At 53.9% G+C, this 18,602-nt stretch overlaps 1 protein-coding gene across 1 annotated transcript in view; it reads right to left on the bottom strand.

Moving 5' to 3' along the window:
* Window positions 1-10,910: 10,910 nt before the first annotated feature.
* The window catches only part of MAP2K5 (mitogen-activated protein kinase kinase 5), a 234,025-nt gene continuing 226,333 nt past the window's right edge, over window positions 10,911-18,602 (bottom strand). Inside the window, exon 20 of the mRNA XM_081831876.1 lies at window positions 10,911-11,358. Within this exon, the coding sequence (XP_081688002.1) occupies window positions 11,254-11,358 (105 nt within the window). The 3' untranslated portion in view covers window positions 10,911-11,253. The remainder of the gene's footprint in view (window positions 11,359-18,602) is intronic.

Genomic DNA, 18,602 nt, shown 5'->3' with positions numbered 1-18,602 from the left:
CACACTCTCTCTCTCATTCGCTCTCCTAAATAAATAAATAAATAAATAAATAAATAAATAAATAAATAATAAAATCTTTTCAAAAAAGAAGGTGGGGATAGGTCCTGGCAGGCAGGTGGGGGAACAGCTGGTGGGCTTGCTGAGCTCTCCTTGGTTGTAAGGGGCTTCCTTCCCAGGGCCTCTTTCCACTCAGCGTGGATGGGGAGGGCTGGAAAGAGGATGGACTCTGGAGCCAGCAAGACCTGGGTTCAAATCCCAGTTCTGCTCTGAGTCTTCAAACCCGCATCAATGGAGTAGTCATAAGGGTGTTACGGCGATGTTATAATGATTAAATAAGCTGCTGGGTGTATGGCACATACCCAGATCTGGGGCTAGAGGGAGGTGCCTAGGGTGCGAAATTTAAGGAGACATTTTCTTTCTGGGTCCTGAAAATCCTTCCCGTAGTCTCAGCCTGCACAAAGCACGTGACAGAGTGGATGCTCAGCATACGTGAGTTTTCCCCTCCTCGACAGCCTCAGATCACTTCCAGACAGCTGCTTGAGCATTGGTGGAGTCCAGGTGCTGGGACAGGTCAAGCTTTACTAAGGTGTAATTCACATACCACACAATTCACCTATTTAGAGTGTACAATTCAATGGTTTTTGTATATTCAAAGAGTTGTGCAACCATCAATTTTAGAACATATTTATCACCCCAAAGAAAAATCTTGTACCCATTAGCGATCACCCCACAGCTCCCCACCCTCCCAGCCCTAAGCAACCACTACTTTCTGCTTCTATATATTTGCCAATTCTCAACATTTCATCTAAATGGAAACACACCATGTGTGGTCTTTTGTGTCTGGCGTCTTTCATGTCACATAATGTTTTTAAGGTTCATCCACATTGTAGCTTGGATCAGTGCTTTATCCTTTTTTATTGTCAAATAATATTCCTTTGTATTGGTATCCTTTATTTTGTTTATCTGTTCATCCATTGATGAATATTTGGGTTGTTTCCATTTCTTGGCTATTATAAATGAGGCTGGTATGAACATTCATGTGCAAGTAATTTGTGTGGTTGTATGTTTTAGTTGTGTGTGTGTGTGTGTGTGGTTGTATTTTTTAATTTCTCTTGAATATACATCTAGGGGTAGAATTGCTGGGTCATTTAATAACTCTACACTTAACCTTTTAAGAAACCATCAGACTTTTTCCAAAGCACTGCAATTTTACATTCTACCAGCAATATATGAGGATTCTGGTTTTTCCACATCCTTGACAACACTTATTATCAGCTCTCTCTTTTAAAAAAGATTTTATTTATTCATTTATTTATTTATTTAGGGCATGCCAACATGTGTGTCAGGGGTGGGGAAGGGCAGGGGGAGAGAGAGAATCTCAAGCAGACTCCCTACTAAGCACAAAGACCTGATACAATCTCACGACTCTGAGATCAGGGCCCTGAGATCACCACCTGAACATTAATTGGCACCCTACTGGCTTTCCTGGTTGGGAGAAATGATTATCCTTCTTTCCCCAGGAGAGATGGGGCCTCCCCAGAGAAGGGCTCCATCAGCCTCCTCCCTCTGCAGATGCAGATGGATGTTCACCATAGTTACTCAAGAATTAAGAACCAGTCATTCTGAGTCAAAACCAAGAGTCAGATGCTCCACCGACTGGACCACCAGGCGCCCCATCGTCTCTTTTTTTTTCTATAACAATAGCTATCTTTGTGGGTGTGAAATAGTATCTCATTGTGGTTTTGACTTGTATTTCTCTAGTGACTAATGATTTTGAGCATCTTTTCATGTGCTTATTAGCCACTTGTACATCTTCTTTGGAGACATGTTTGTTCAAATCCTTTCCCCACTTTTTCAATTGGGTTATCTCTAGTTTTATTATTGAGTTGAAAGAGTTCTTTTTTTTTTTTAAAGATTTTATTTATTTATTTGAGAGAGAGAGAAGGAGAGAGAGAGAACACATGAGAGGGGATAGGGTCAGAGGACGAAGCAGACTCCCTGCCGAGCAGGGAGCCCGATGCGGGACTCGATCCAGGGACTTCAGGATCATGACCTGAGCCGAAGGCAGTCGCTTAACCAACCGAGCCACCCAGGCACCCGAGTTGAAAGAGTTCTTAATATATTCTAGGTACAAGTCTCTTGTCAGATACAGGTTTGGCAAATATATTCTGTGAGTTGTCTTTTCCCCTTTCTTAAGGGTGTCCTTTAAAGCACCAAAGTTTTAATTTTTGATGACACCCTATTTACTTATTTATTTATTTTTTAAGATTTTTATTTATTTGACAGAGAGAGAGAGAAAGCGAGAGAGGGAACGCAAGCAGGGGGAGTGGGAGAGGGAGAAGCAGGCTTCCCACTGAGCAGGGAGCCCGATGCGGGGCTCGATCCCAGGACCCTGGGATCATGACCCGAGGCAAAGGCAGACACCTAATGACTGAGCCAGCCAGGCGCCCCAATGACACCCAATTTATTGATTTTATTTTTTCCTGCTTGTGCTTTTGGTATCATATCTGAGAGCTTTGCCAAACCCAAGGTCGTAAGATTTACACCTAACATTTTCTTCTAAGCTTTATAGTTTTAGCTCTTACATTTAGGGCCATGATCGATTTAGAGGTAATTTTTGTGCATGATGTGAGGTAGGGATCTAAATTCATTCTTTTGCATATGGATATCCAGTTGTCTCAGCACCATTTGTTGAAAAGATGACTCTCTCCCCATTAAATTGTCTTGGCACCCTACTGGCTTTTCTGGTTGGGAGAAATGATTATCCTTCTTTCCCCAGGAGAGATGGGGCCTCCCCAGAGAAGGGCCCCCTCAGCCTCCTCCCTCTGCAGATGCAGATGGAGTTCACCATAGTTACTCAAGAATTAAGAACCAGTCATTCTCCAGCAAATATCATGGAGGCTTTCCCCCTTTCCCACTGATAATTCACTTCTCCCGTCTGCCTTCTGGTGTGTGTGGCATGTGCCTCTTCTACTACACCGGCCTGGGATGGAGTGACTACGGGGTGTTCTGTCTCTCTCTGTTACTCTCTTGGAGTAAGAGTCCTAAGAGAACATAGCCCGCATCTTACAGGGGGCAGTTGTTCCTGAGGGAGCAGCTTGCACTTTAGGCAGGTATGGGTGTAAATCTTAGGGCTACTACTTCCTGGCCATGTGGCTTTGGGCAAATCACTTTGCCTCTCTGCACCTCAGCTTTCTCAACTGTGAAATGGCATCATTGGATTGGCATCATAGGATTATTGGGAGAACTAACTGAGATGAGATAAGCCAAGGGCCCAGCACTGAGCCTGGCATATGGTGGGGGCTCAAGTTTCCTTAGCTGGTACCACTCACTGGAAGTGGGAAAGTGCCCTGCTCCCAACAGCACGGCTGCCCCCCGAGCGCTCATCCTCTGGTCCTTTGCCCTGCTTTATTTCTTCACAGCAATTGCTCTCACCTGAAGTTATGGTATTCTTTCTTGTCTGTCTCCCCTGCTGGAACGTGAGCTCCAGAGTGCAGGGACTTGCCTTGTTCCTCACTGTGTCCCCAGCTCCTGGCACACACGAGGTGCTGAGGAAGTATTTGATGAATAACAGTGTCTGCAGTGCCTGCAGTGGGTACCGCTGAGGATCCAGGGAAGCCCCGGGGCGTTCCCCGTGCCAGCTGGTGCCCAGGATGGCTGAGGTCCTGTAAGGGCCCAGCCTCCAAGGCTCAAGGAGGGGAGTGGAGCTGGAGGTCCGAGGGAGCCTGGCTCTTGAAGGATGGGTGTTGGTGGTGCTGGGTGCATGGTGCTGGGAGAGAGCGTGAGGGTGCAGGTGGGTCAACGGGGAGGGCCACTGAGGACGGCAGCCTAGAACCTGGGCTTTGTACACTGTCAAGGGATATATACATGGGAGGGTTTGTTCCAAAGGCATTTGGGCAGCCTGGGCTGGAAATGAAGAGGAGACATTGTTTTAGTTTCTGCTGCTGCTCTAACAAATGAGCACACTGTTTTAAAACAGCACAGATTTATTATTTTACAATTCCGGAGGTCACAAGTTAGAAGTGGGTCTCCCTGGGCTAAAAGCAAGGAGCTAGCAGGGTTGTGTTCCTTCTGGAGACTCTAGGGAAAATCCGTTTCCTTGCCTTTTCCAACTTCCAGAGGCCACTTACATCCCTCGGCTCCTGGCTCCTTCCTCCATCTTCAAAGCCAGCAGCCTAACAGCCTCAAATCTCTGACTCCGCTTCTCTCCTGCCTCCTCTTCTGCTCTCAGGGGCCCCCATGATCACACTGGGCTGACCTGGACAATCCAGGATAATCTTAAAGATTAGAGGACAGGTGATTAGCAACCTTAATTTCCCTTAGCCATGTAACATAATATATCCATCATTTCTGGGTATTAGGATGTGAATTTCTTTGGGGGGGGGCGGTTCTCTTATTTTGCCTCCTACAGATGGAGGGAGGCAGACAAAAAAAAGTGGGGAGTCATAGGGACTGAGGAGTGGCTGCGTGGGGGTGTAAGTGGGGTGGGGGGAGGGGCATGACCTACCTGTCCTGGTCAGCATCAAGGATGACTTAATAATGACATCAACAACCCATGAGGTGGGTAGTGTCATTACCCCATTTGACCAATGAAGGAACTGAGGCTCAGAGGGGCTAGGCATCCTGCCCAGGGTCACACAGTCCGTCAGTGGAAGAGCCAGGACTTGGGTCCAGGTTTGTGTGACTCCAAGCCCATTTCTTTCATTGCTACATTCCACCATCTCCCCCACTGGATTGCCAAAAAGGGACCCTGGAGGCCCCAGGAGAGGAGAAGGGCTTCATTTGCGCGTCAGAAGACTCACACCGAAGGCTGCCTCTCCCACTGCCTTGCTGACCAAGGGATTTAAAATATATATTTTTAATTATTATAAAAATAAGGAAACTGAAGAGCACCTACGCCCCATGGCTCCACAGCATTAGGATCTTGTTCCCAGAGGCAGGAGGACGAGGCCTCCTCACTGAGTTCGCTGTAGCCCCACCCTTCCCCCCCATGTATTTATCTACACGTCCCCCCCCCACCCCAGCATCTCTCCTGAATGCTTGTGCTGCCCCAGCTCCTGCCTTCCTGGGCCCTCACCGGAATGAGGCAGACGGATGGTGTAAGAAAACAAATCAGGACAGCACAGCGAGGCCGGGCAGTGACCGGGGCTCTGGGGCCATAGGTGGACAAGTGTGCCCACCTCCCCCCACCCTACCCCTCCCTCCCCAGAACTGCATTTCAGTCTTGGAGGATGAGTCGGAGTTAGGAGGCAAAGGGGTGGCTGGGAAAGGTGTCGGGCTGAGAGAACAGCCTATGCAAAGGCTTGGCTCATTCGGGGAGCAGAGCATCACCTCCTGTGATGGAAGCTGGGAGCGGGAGACAGAGGGGGGCTAATCATGCTCCGCCCTTGCAGGGGTGCTGGGAGGGCCAGAGGAGGTGAGGCTGCAGGCAGCCTGCCGGGCCCAGTGGATGCTGCAAGAAGTATTATTTCTTTTCTTTCTCAGAACGAAAGTGATCTGACCTGGGCACTCTGGGTACCCGTTTCCTCTTTCTCCATTCTGCCACCCTTGCTGCTTTTCCCAGTGTGTACCCCCACTGCCTTCCCTACTACCACCCTCCCCCCCAAAAAAAGGGGGGGATAAAAAGCACATCCCTGGGAAGAACCTGTGGCACAGCCTGACTCCCCCGACTTGAATGCCTTTAACTAAGTCTGTGGGCAGGAGAGACTTTTTAATCCCTTGCAAGTGAATGCAAACTGTTAGGGAGATAAATACAGGACAGGGCTGCCGATGGACTGTTGGGCTCAAAGGAGGGAGATTTGTCTCACTTTAGAAGAGGGACCTGGAGGGCTCAGCCCCATCGACTCGTTCATTGTGCTCTTATCTGCCAGAGACGTGGTGACACCACAGCAATTAAGACAAACTTTAGTCTGTAAGTTCGTGCCTGCAAATCTCTGGCTTCAAAACAAGACAAATGATAACGCCAAGGGAGGAAACAAAGTTTTTTTCAGACTGTCCGAAGTCACAGCCAATATTTGTAGTTGTTCAGCACAAAACTTGTCATTCCGAGGCCCGGGCTCCGCCGCCCGCACCCCCGCCCCACACCGGAAGCCTCTCTCCAGGACGCCACGCGGCCTCCCGCTGAGGAGCCCCGCCCGGCCAGCTGCGGGGGGGCCTCCCCGTTTCCGATCTGCCCACCGGAAAGGAAGCGCCCCAAACCCAGCCCCACCACTGAAGGCTGGCTGACTTCCTCCCACTCTCCTGCTGCCCCCACGAAGGGCCAGGCTCGGGGACTTGGCCCTGAACCATCCTCTGCCTGCCCCGGGCTCCCCCGCCGGCCCCTCCCCACGTCTCCACAGGTACCCCTCGGGGCTGCTGCTGGCCGCGTCCCACCTGCTTGTAGTGAAAACACCCTGACCCTCCGCGTGCAAGTTAGGACCTGGTCCAGAACAGTCTTGGGAGTCCACCTGCCCCAGTACCGCATCAGAAACTGCTGGCTCCCTGCTTGCCCTCCTGGCCAGCTTGCCTGGCACGCCCCCCACCGCCGCCCCCGCCCCCCCCCCCAGGACGCAGGGCCCCGTGTTCTGTCCCCCCTACTCCCCGCTACACTGAGAACAGAGGCTCCCATCTTGATAGCGCCCAGACTTAGCTAAAGGATGAAGCTCTCATGGGGAACGTGGGCAGCAGTCAGTGGGACGGGGGCCGCCTTTGAGGCAGCGTCATGGCCTCGCTGGGCTCCCCCTGCCAATGTGGAGGCGGCTGACCATCCCCTTCCCACCGACCTGTGTGACTGAGAGGGTCCCGTCTGCCCAGCACTCCTGGGACCCCACGCTGAGGTTATACTCTGGCCTTCAGTCTTGAGGGTGTATAGACCTGGAAGCATATGTTCAGCAGGAGCACAAGGCTCTAGGACCTTGACCTCCAGGCAGGGCCCCTGCAGCCTTCCCTAGCCAGGTTAGAGTACTCAGCCCACCTGGCACTTGCCTACCATCCCCCCTGAGCAGGGCCCCAGGCTGGAAGCTCTGGGTCAGACTGGTCTGGGCCACAAGGACTCTGTCTAACCACACCTGGGGAACAAGGGTCCCACTTTCCTCCCTCTGTCCCCAGGGCCTTTTTGAAGGATCTTCAAAGCTCTGGGATTCTGTAACCTTTATTTCCCAGATGGGAAAAACCAAAGGACAGAACTGGGAAGGGACAGTGGGCTGAGTGCCAAGGGGCCTCTGTGCCTCCAAGCCAGGGCAGTACCTGCTCCCCCGTGTGACCTGGGGGCCCCGTGAGGACGCTCCTGTCCTAGAAACGCTCCCCTTCAGCTCCCCCTGAAGTTCTGAGAGGACTGGAGCTGCATCTCACGGGGTTCACGTCTCCAGGAGGCTCTGGTTAGGAGGCAGACGGGCTTTACTGTGGGTTGGAGCATGAGGCCAGGACAGGATAGTGACAAATCCTGGGGAGAGGGAGCTGCTCCAGGGGCCTGGGGCCCAAATGCCCCCTCCTTCCATTCTGTCAGCCCTCCCTGCCACACCTTGGAGCGCCTTGCCCCTGCCAGCCCTGGCCAGGCCCTGCGGAGAGAGGAGTAGGACTCATCCCTGCCCTGGGGGGGCTCACAGTCTGTACCCAGAGAAGGGAATAAAGAAGCTTCCAAGAAGAGGTGCCATTTGAGATGCCTGATGGGACATGTGGGGGAAGATGGGTGGGGTGGCATTCTGGGCAGAGGAAGAGCTCACTCCTGCCCTTTGTGTTCCAGGTCTCAGCCCTCCCATGGCCCCTGAGCAGAAGAGGGTCTTGCTCTCCAGCCGGGGGTGGGGGGGTGGGGTCTTTGCCAGAGAACTCCTCAGTAATTGCCCAGTTCCCCATCTTTCCAAGACTTTGAATAGAAGGAAACTTAGACCTTGGGGGCCACCCCAAAGCAGGGGCTTTCAACATGGGTTCCATGAGTGAGTGGGCTCCAGGGGTTCCAAACCCTAGTTGTGAACAAAACCCCATGTGTGTGCACATAATTCTGGGGCAAAGTGTGTCACTTCTGTGGGATGCTCATGGGGGTAAACCCGGCTCCAGAACATCAGGGCTGGGAGAAGCCGCAGGGCTCCTTGAAATCGACGCCTGCATCTACTAATGAGGAAACTGATGCTCAAGATGGACACATGCCCAGTCCGAGGTCAACCTGGAAGCCAGACCGGGGCTTCAGTGTGCCCTCTGGAGCAGTGTCTCCCAGTATCATTGGGGGGCGCTCTGCCTGTGTGTCCCACAGATACTGACACGGCATCTTTGCACACCAGTGTGTGTGTGTGCAATTCTGTGCTAGACAGAGGATGGGGCACGTGTGTGCAAGTTCACAAGCACATATGTATGTTTGGGAAGCTGACTTCTGGAGCTGTGGTTAAAGGTGGGGTTCGGAGTTCCAAAGCAACCTTTGCTACTTACTCGCTGGGAGACCTCGGGCCATGTCTCTTGGTCTCTCTGTGCTTCAGTTTCTCCATTTGTAAAATGGGCAGATTACTACTACCACCTACCTCATGGCATTGCTGTGAAGATGAGAGTCGAAGTAAGCCCTCAGCACGGGGCTGGCCTGGAATACCTGCTCGTTTGCGCTCCCTCCCCTGGCTTGGGATTTGGGGATGACAGGCTTGCTGGGTGCATCTTCTTGAAGCAAGGGTAAGCATTACATCTGGGTGGTGGCTGCCTCACATTCTGGGGTAGGCAGACCCCTCTGGGGAGGCCCCGAGCTCTCTCCGCTCCCTGAGTGCCTCTTCTCTGGGGAGTCCGCGCTCCATGCTCCTTGCAGCCCTCCCTGCCCTGAGCCCTGACTCGGGCAGCAGCAGCCTTGATGGCCTGGGCCTCATCCAACTCTGCGACCTTCCCAGCCCCAGGCAACAGCACCTGCTCAGTAAGAAGATGAGCGCGCTGTTGGAGGCCGAGGGGGCAGCTGGAAACCTGTACCACCTGGAAAAGTGTTACTAAAAGCAGGAGGACTCCAATCCTGCGGGAGAAAACAAAATGATGCCTCACGGAGGGCGGCTCCTTCCTGGGCAACAGTCCGAGCCCAGGCTGGGACTCACAGCCCCACCACCTCAGCCATTCAGCCAACATTTATTGGGCACCTGCCGGGCCGGGCTCTGTTCTTAGCACGGGGGTTACTGCGTGAAGAAAACAGACCAGAATCCCCGCCCTTGTGGGGAGTGTACATAGGGGACAGGAAGCGAGAAGACAGAAGACAGATGGTGAAAGGAGTGGTTTGTCACATGGTAACAAATGCAGTAAGGAAAACGTGTAGGTAGGGAGGTGTGGAGGGCTGCAACTTTAAAGAATGGTCCGGTCAGAACTCACAGATATCTGAACACAGATCTGACGGGTGTAGAAGTGAGCCACGTGGCTACGTGGGTGACAGGGCTCCCACCCCAAGTACAAAGGCCTGTGTTAGTTGGCATGATACCTGGCTGCCAGTAACAGATCAGCAAAGGAATTGTGTTCTGGCTCAATGCAGCATGAGCTGCATCCCTCCACGTGGTGACTCAAGGATTCAGGCTCCCTCCATTTGAGGCTCAGCCTTCCCCAGCCTTCCAGCACAGCCAGGAGGAGAAAGTGGAGTGGAGAAGGCACGTCTGCACCTTATGCTTCTTGGCCTGGAAGCAACGGACCATCTGCTCTGTCCTTCCATTGACAAGCACTAGTCACATGGCCCCCTTAAATGCAAGGGGGTCTGGGGGATGTCCTCCTGGGCTGGGCACTGACTTCCCGCAACCGCCCTTCACGATGGAGGGAGTGTGAACCTCCCGGGGTCGGCTAGATGTCTCTGCCGTGGCCCTCAGTGGGCAGTGTGCCTGAGTGTTCAAGGGTCAGTGAAGATGCCATGTGGCTGGAGGGAGGTGGGAGTGATAGGAGTTGAGGTCAGAAAATAATGGGGGCAGAATGTAGGGTCATACAGGCCTACACACAGGCCTATTGTTGGGTCTTCGGCTTGTCCCCCGAGCCAGTGGAGCTCCGCTGGAGGTTCTGAGCAGGAGGGGACCATGACCACCTGGCTTTAACTGGCTCCCTCTAGTGGCCGTGTGGAGAACAGAATGCGGGGGCAGGGCGGGAGTGGGGAGCCTGGTGGGAGGCTGTTGCGGCGGTCCAGGCGAGGGGCCTTGGAAGAAGACAGAAGTGGTGGAATCAATACATTTTGAAGGTAAAGACAATAGGTCTTCGAGGTGGGACAGATGTGGGGTGTGAAGGAGAAAGGAGTCAAGGCCGAGTGCCAGTACGTTAGCTTGGGCACTGGGAGGATCTCCATCTCCACCACTTACTGAGACGGGAGAGCGGTGGCATCAGAAGTTTGCTTTTGGATATGTGGAGATGCCACTTAGACCTGCAAGTGGAAACCCAAGCCTCTGTGAGCCTCAGTTCGTCACCTGTAAAATGGGCGTGACCACACTTACCTGGCAGGATTACCAGAGGGCGGCTGTGAATGGCCGTGATGAGTGAGGTTCGCAGGTGTGGGGTCAAAGGCAGTGAGGAGCCGGAGGTGTGGTGTGGGAGTGGGAGCTGGGAGAAGGGCCTCAGAACCGCTTGGGGCCTTTTCCAATTCCTCACCTGCTGCTCCAGGACAGATCACTGTGTCGGAGTGGGCGCTGCTGTCGGGATAGACAAACGCTAGTCCAGCAAGGAGCATACAACAGGGATTCTGAGGTCCCGGATCTACTGCTGGGTCAGCTATTCCTTGCCATGGGACTTGGTTCGGGGACCTGCAGGCCTCGGTCTTTCGTCTGTCAAATGGGCTGGGCTGGGGTCCTCCTTACGGCACATCCGGAAGCACTGGGGTGCTTGCAGGTGCCTGGGGAAGGGCAGCTCGGGCACTGCCATCCATCCTTGCTGAGGGGAGGTCCCGCCCCATCCCCACCTCCGGGGGGTAAGACGCTCCCCACACAGCACAACCCTCATGGGGGGAGGCAGTCACGTAGCAGTAATACTTTTATTCCCATCAGTGATGCTGATGGGGCCTGACCCTTTACAAAGAAAAATGTTAGGAAAAAAGAGGGAGAGGGGCACCGAAGCCTCTGTTCTCGATACCCCCACTCCTCTGCCCACCCCCCGTCAGTGCCTCCAGACGAGAGGGGGCAGGGGCTGGCCACTCTGGAGGGCTCCCTGGGCTAGGCCATCTGCCAGCAGAGTCGAAGGTGAGAGCAGGGCAGCTGGGCCCAGCAAAGCTCTTCTGGTGCAGACGGCAAACAGAGAGGGGGCGCAATGGGTGGGTTGTCCCCTTGGTGACCAGTCCTGGGCTGTCAGCACCCCTCTGTGGCGTCACGGGGACCCCTGCTGGCTCCGCCTCTCCTCCAGCGCCCTGCACACCCACATGGACACCACGGCGGCGTTTCCGTCATTGAACTGCATGATGAATGGATGGCCCTGTGGGGGGGAGGGGAGGAGAGGCTGTGACACACATTCCCCAGACTCTGCACTTCATTACACTTGCCAAGGCCTGTTCTCGGCTTGGACCTTCTTTCTTCTCCCCCACTCGCCCTGCGAGGGAAGGAGGACACCATCAACCCATTTCACAGCCAGCCTGAGACCGGTGGCGGGGCACTCACTCTGCATAGCTCAGATTCTGTCTCGTGCTTGACCACCTTCTCCTGAGAGCCCCGCCAGCCCACGGGTGAGGGCCTGTCGTCTCTTCACGCCACCGGGCCCCTCCTCACCCTGCACCACTCCAACAGCGGGCTGGCCAACGCCTGGCCCCTGGGTTGCCAGCGCCCCAGTCCAGCTGCTGCCCACAGATCAGAGAACCATCTCCTCCGAGGCTACATCACTCCCTTCCGGGGTTCTTCTTTATCTAACGCTCTCTGAATAAGTCACCATCTGAGTGGAGGGAAGGCACACATAGCAGGAGAAGGAGGGACACACTGATGGGTGCAGATCCACTCTGGTTCCTGGTGACCAGGTTGGGGCTGGACTTTGGAGGGGCCGGGACTGTCTCCATGTGGCCTGTCTCGGGCTCTAACCTACTTAGCCCATAAGGCAGGCCATGTTATATTTAGCCAGTCCCCTCCCCTGCGGTCCTGAAGAATCAAGATTCCCATTCACAGTCTTTGGGTCTCCTGGGAGTTCCCAGGGAAGGTCAGAAAAAAGCAGGGGCAGTCAGAGTCACCCTGACCACAGGTCAAAGGGGAAAGGGAAACTGAAAAGCATTCTCTTCCCTCCTCCTCACCAAGTGGCTTCTCGGCTGAGAAATGCACACATGGCAGCTTCCTCCTCTACCAGAAACGTAGCCTGAGACTCAGGGAGCCACAGTGGGTGAGTGTGGGGTGGGGGGTCTCTCTGCTTCCTTCCCTTCCCTCCACCTCCTTCCAGCTCCAGCTTCCCTGAACCCTCAGCTTTTTTTTTTTTTTTTTAAGATTTATTTATTTGAGAAAGAGAGAGAGAGAGTGAGCATGCAGAGAGGGAGAAAAATCTTCAAGTAGATCGCCTGCTGAGCGCCAGAGCCTGACACAGAGCTTGATCCCATCACCCATGAGATCATGAGCTGAGCCAAAACCGAAAGTCGGATGCTCAACTGACTGAGCCACCCCAGTGCCAGTGCACCTCCAGCTTTCTGATCCCTTCTTGGGCTCCGTCTCACCTCCCTTCTGGTGTGAGCTGGGCTCCCAGCACTGCTTTCCCAATATACCCCAGTCTTGACCAGCAGCTCTGGGGGATAGCCAGCCACTGGCCACCTGCTCGCAGCTCCAAGCTGCCTCAAAATGAGTTTATCACATGGCAGGAGGGATGTGGGCCTGGGGCTCGCATGCCCTGGGTGCCCAGATCCCAGTGTCTGCAGGAGCGGTCCAAGACCAGGCCAGGGTAGGTAATGAGGCTGCTTGGTCAGACCTGATGTGTTTCTGGGGATAGGAAGGAAAACCATCCAGGCTTCCTTACCCTGGACTCCTGCTGCATCCCCTTACCTGGCTTTCTCAATTCAGGCAAGGAAAGCCATTCCCAGGAGCATCCTGCATGGTCTAGCTCAGAGGCATACAGAACACTAGAGGAGAGCAGGGAGGGAATAAGCTCAGCTTAGGGGGTGCCAAGGCCTCGACTCACCGAGGCCATCATGGAGCTAGGCCTGGAGCCCATCTGGGCACCTCCTGTGATCTGCTCATGGCATTCCACGGGGCTCCTAACACACCTGTGGGACTACTGGGGGGAGCAGGTGCCCCTCGCAGACTGCCACTGGGTAAGGGGGGTTGGAGGCCAGGTTGGGTTGGTGTCTTGCAGGAAGCTGGGTTGGGGGATGGGGCAGGAGAGACCCAGGAGGGCCTCATCTTGACTTTCATACGCAGTTCTCCCCCCTTATATGTGTCTACCCTACACCTGCCTTCCTAAATCGCTGCCTACATAGAGGGAATTCTTCCTAAAGTCCGAGCGTGCATATTTCCTTTTCAGGAGGCTCAGAGGAGGCGACCTTGCGCCCTTGTGAAGAACAAAGGGAGAAGCTGTGCTCAGAAGCCGATGGGCCGCCTCCCCCCAAGCCCGGGGTAGCACAGTGTCACTTTCCCAGAATGCCCGGTGACTTTGGGGCCCATATGCTGCATCTCTGTTATCATCTGTTCAGGAGGAAGCAGAGCGGAACTGCAGGAGGGGAGAGTGGAGGCATTCCTCCAGTTATGGGAAGGCTGATGGGTGCACTGCAGGGAAGCATTGTGCCCAAGTGCCCTGGGAGGCTCTAGGAGGAGAGGGTCAGCATCCACTGCTCTGGCGGAGACTCTGCCCCCTTTCCTGCCCTCCTTGGCTGGGAGGTGACTCTCCTGTCCTGCGTGTCCCTGATGCTTTACACCTGCCTGAAGGGAGGGACCTGGACAAGTGGTCTTGTCCCCAGCTATTGTTGATTGGCTCCGGAGAGAGGAGTGGGGGAATCATAGAGGGGCGCAGAGAACGGACAGAGACAGATACAGGAGGGAGACCCCAGCCTCTCTAGGCAGCGGGGCCTGTGAGGTGTGAACTTGGGAGCCATTGGCGGTGTGGCCCACGGTATGACTGAACATACCGAGAAAGCCAGCATGCAAGGAGGGAGAGCACAGAGAGCAGCCGAGTGGGGCAGCAGCGGACCCCCAGGGCCATGATCCCCGGGCCTGGCAGCAGCTCTGCCTGCAGGGCCCGTGAGCACTGCCGGGGGACAGGCCCCACGTCAGAGGTGGGCACTAGACTCTCCACTTTACACATGAGGAAACGCAGGCCGCAGGCTCATGGCTGACCTGCCTGGGCTCCCAGGACCGAGGCTGGATCACTAGTCTCTGTAACCCAAGCCCACGGCCCGGGCCTCTCCCGGACTGAGTGGGAAGCGGACAGAAGTGGGAGAATCAATAACCAGATCGCAATTCCCCTCACCTTTATTTCTGCCCCATGATTCAGGCCCTCCCGGACAGAGGTGACACGGACGCTGTGAGCCTGCATTGCCCCAGGTCCTGACTTCTGTCAGCGCCGTGCTTTGGACACTCTGGGCGAATGCTCGCTCTGTCATGGTGGCAGGTCACTCTCCCTCGACGCCCCCTACCCTCATCAGCCTGTATGGGAAGCAGGGCATGTATACCATCATCCCATTTTCCAGAAGAGGACACTGAGGCCCAGGGAAGGAAGCGACCAGATAACAGTGCTGGGGACAAACTCAAGTCTCCTGGTTTCTAGGCTGTGCATTCTCAGGGCTGGACTGTGTCCCCTGGGACCCTGGCAGGATGTGTTCTCCCCCTCCTCTCTAGACAGCGACACTCCTCCAGCCTGGACATGCACGGTGCAAGAACCTCTCACGAGTTTAATAAGTAAACAAGCAAAATCCGACAGACGATTCTAGAGAAAGCATGAGAATCACTCAGCCACTCCAAGGTGCCTGGGTTCCCAGGAGGCTCCGGAGAGGCCTGAGCAGATGCCGGAGATGGATGGAAACTACACCCTACATAACACTAATCCTGAGCCCAGCACCACGGAGGAGTGCTGTGTGCCAGGCACTTGCCGAGGGCTTTGTCCTGATTTTCCCAAGGAATCCCCATGCTCACTCTGGAGGCACACACAGCCATGTGTGTCTACCTTCCAGATGAGGAAACAGACACTTGGGGCCCTGTCCAGGGTCGTCAAAGCAAGTGGCTGGCCCCAACATGGGGCCTCTGACTCCAAATGCTCTCCTGCACCTGCAACCAGAGAGCTGACTTGGCAGGCCTCTCCCCGGGTCTCCATGAGGCCCTGGAGGGTTCGAGCCTCCTGCAGCGCTTGGGTGAAGTGCCCGTCCCTCTCCAGGAAGAGGAATCCAGACGTGGACACGCCCTCGTAGCCCCCATCATGCTGCAAGGAACAGAGCGGGTGTGCTGGGCTCCACCCGCAGCTGGACGCCCACCTGCAGCTTGTCAAGAGCGTCCCAGCCCGCCCCATGGTGGCTGCCCCGGGTCCCCGGGCCTCTGTCCTCCAGCCAGAAAGTGTGTTAGCAGCCACTCTGCCGAGGCTGGAGGGGTGCGCGCCGGGCTGGAGCTGCTGCTGACCTCGCTGGCCTCACCACCCGGCAGTGGGAGCCACTCTCATTTGCTGCATTCTCTCAGGGCCAATTGCAACAATTAAACCGGCAAGGCTTGAAGTAGTAGGGTCCACAAACTTCGCCACAGAAGGTGGAGACATAATGAAGGGAAAAGGATGGGACTGCAAGAGGCAGGATGGCTCCAAAAGTGGGACGCGGGGGAGCACGAGAGGGATGAGTCCACAGCTGCCGAAGACGGTTGTGGTCGCCTGGGGCAGCCACGGCCACGTGGGGCTAAGCGGCAGACCGTGCTAGCACAAGGAAGGGCCCTTGTGGAGACTGAGAACCTGGGAGGAGGAAGTGCAGTTCTCCCTCCCCTTCATCTGGGCAAAGTGACCGGCAGTTCACTAGAGTAGGACTCTCCTCTGTAATAATGTCTCTAATTTTTTCCCATCCATTTCATCGTGACGAGATGCCTTCCTGACCAAAAGAGTCCCTCCCATGTGGGCAGCGCTCTACCCTCTACCGGGGGTGGGGGGACAGGGAGATGGGGGGTTAGTGTACCCACTGTGCAGGCAGGAAACAGAGCTCCGGGCCCGCTGTAGTGCTAAGCGCTGCCCGAGGCTCACGGTCTGGATTGCTCATGCTCTGCCCTTTAGTTGGGTTTTGACTTTCTTCCCAAATGGGAATTGACCTACTTGGGGTCTGCATACTTCCTTCTCTTGCATAATTTCCTAAAGAATATCATGCATCTGCATCATTAATAATCTACAGATGTGGCTGCCAGGCCGGCACATAGTAGGCCCTCAATTACCTGTGGCAGGACAAAGCCATCTGTGCATTCTGTATGTCTGCAGCTACTCACCAAGCACCTGCTGTGTGCCTTCCGGCTGCCAGATATCTGCCTGTGGCCTCGAACCCTCCCAGCACCCCTAGTTTATAGACAAAAGGAACTGAGGTGCCAAGAAATGGGACCTGGGGCAAGGCCATAGAGCTAGAAAGTGGCAGACTTAGGGTTTGAATCTAAGACTCTCTTTTGTCATGGAGGACAACTACTGTGTTCTCTGAGGTCAGGCACAGTGAGTTCTAAAGTTCCACTTTTGGGGAGCCTGGATGGCTCAGTCCATTAAGTGTCTGACTCTTGATTTTGACTCAGAACACGATCTCAGGGTCGTGGGATGGAGCCCTCTGTTGGACTCCGTGCTCAGCAGGGTGTCTACTTGAGGATTCTCTCCCTCTGTCCCTCCCCCCACCTGCATGCGTGCTCACTCTAAAATAAGTAAATCTTTAAAAAAATTAATTTCTACTCTTTAAAAAGAGTATCCTTGTATATCATAGGTATACAAATTATTTTTTAAAAAAGATTTATTTATTTGTGAGAGAGTGCATGAGCGAGCGTGGGGTGGGGAGAGGGAGAGGGAAAGAGTATCTTTAGCAGATTCCGAGCTCAGCTTGGAACCCGATGTGGGGCTTGATTCACAACCCTGAGATCATGACCTGAGCTGAAACCAAAAGTTGGACGCTTGGCGCTCCTGGGTGGCTCAGTTGGTTAAGCGTCTGCCTTTGGCTCAGGTCAGGATCCCAGGGTCCTGGGATTGAACCTCATGTCGGGCTCCCTGCTCAGTGGAGAGCCTGCTTCTCCCTCTCCCTCTGCCTGCCGCTCTGCCTACTTGGGCTCTATCTCTCTGTCAAATAAATAAATAAAATCTTAAAAAAAGAAAAAAAAAGAGTTGGATGCTTAACCGACTGAGCCATCCAGGTGCCCCCTCAACAAGTGATTTTTAACTGTTAACTGCAGTTAGGGTGACAAAAAGGCGTATCTTTGTCCTCCCTTGTTCAAAGTCCTATGTGTTAGGCACTTCTATTCAAATAGTTTATTTAAAATCAGTAACTCTAAGTATTATTATCTCCATGAGCCCCAGGCCACCAGGCACTCCTCTCCCACCAAGGAAACTGCAAAGGCCTAGCACGCTTGCATTTTAGCCGAGTCAAAAACAAGTGAAGAGTCCAATAGGCTGTTCATGCAAGCTGGCAGGGCAGTCCTGTGATTAGGTGGTGCCTGTAAGGGGTGACCTGAGAGGTCGAAGGGTCGCCAGTGTCAACGCTCTGCCCACCACTCCATGTTTCCTTGCTGGGGCGGCGAGCCTTGCCTGAAGGTTCTCTGCACGTCCCCTGTAGGGTACCAGCCCTAGTGGCAGGGCTAACACTTCAGCTCCTTCTCAGCAATAACGGAGGAGTGGGAGGACTGGAAGGGACCGCAGAGACCAGCAGAGCCACAGGATGTGAGGTGTGTTGGGGCTTCTACATGTTTGATCAAGTTGTCAAGAAATATTCTAACTATATGTGTAAAAACCTAATTAAAAACTAATGTACATACTCATCTGCTTAACTCAACATGTCACACAGAATACTGGCAATCGTTACCCTGCACAGTGATATTAACTTATTTTTTGCAGCTCTTGGAGCAAAGTCAGTCCTGCTTGTTAGATCTGTGCATGTTATTGAACTTCTTCTCTGTGGGGGGGACAGATAGGAGGGCTGTTCTGGCGCACAGCCATTTGAAAGAACTCAGGGCTGCGATGTGCACTCACACCGTAAGGACACAGAACATGGTGAGTGCCACACGGGAGCCAGGTGCACTGAGCCCATGAAGTCCGTCTGCCCAGTGGCTGCCCCGTGATGCCCAGCAAGGGCTCTGAGGGTCAAGGCTGCTCTGAGTTTCTGATGGTGTCTGTTCCAGCAAGCTCTGAGGACTTCTTGTCTGACCTATAGATTTACCATAAGCAACTCATGGGAACAGTTGCTAGTTACTGTCAGTGACTAAACTTTGAAAATAAAAGTTTTCTGCTATTGCCTTTGCAAAGCTTCTCTATGGGTTTTACAGATGCCTGAGCTGAGCAGGCAATGGGGTAAGTCAGGATTTCCTTGACTCTGTGTTACTGAGACAACAGCAGAGGGAAGCCGAATGCTTATGGAGATACGACTGTAACTCTCCCCTACGAGCCCAGCTCTTGGATTCTGTGTCCTTCAAGAGAGGGCTCATAAATGACTTTATAAAGAAGTGTCCACAATGAATACTAATACATTCGTGCTAAAAAGAAAACACCCTTTTTTCCTATCTTAATATTGAGGTGCTGCGTTAATGTTACATAATAGAAAACATTCCACGGCTTAAGGTTCA

The sequence above is a fragment of the Leptonychotes weddellii genome, chromosome 9 (genome assembly GCF_054177405.1).
Source record: "Leptonychotes weddellii isolate Sample4059 chromosome 9, ASM5417740v2, whole genome shotgun sequence".
NCBI lineage: Eukaryota > Metazoa > Chordata > Mammalia > Carnivora > Phocidae > Leptonychotes > Leptonychotes weddellii.
This window is presented reverse-complemented; position numbering and strand designations above follow the sequence as displayed.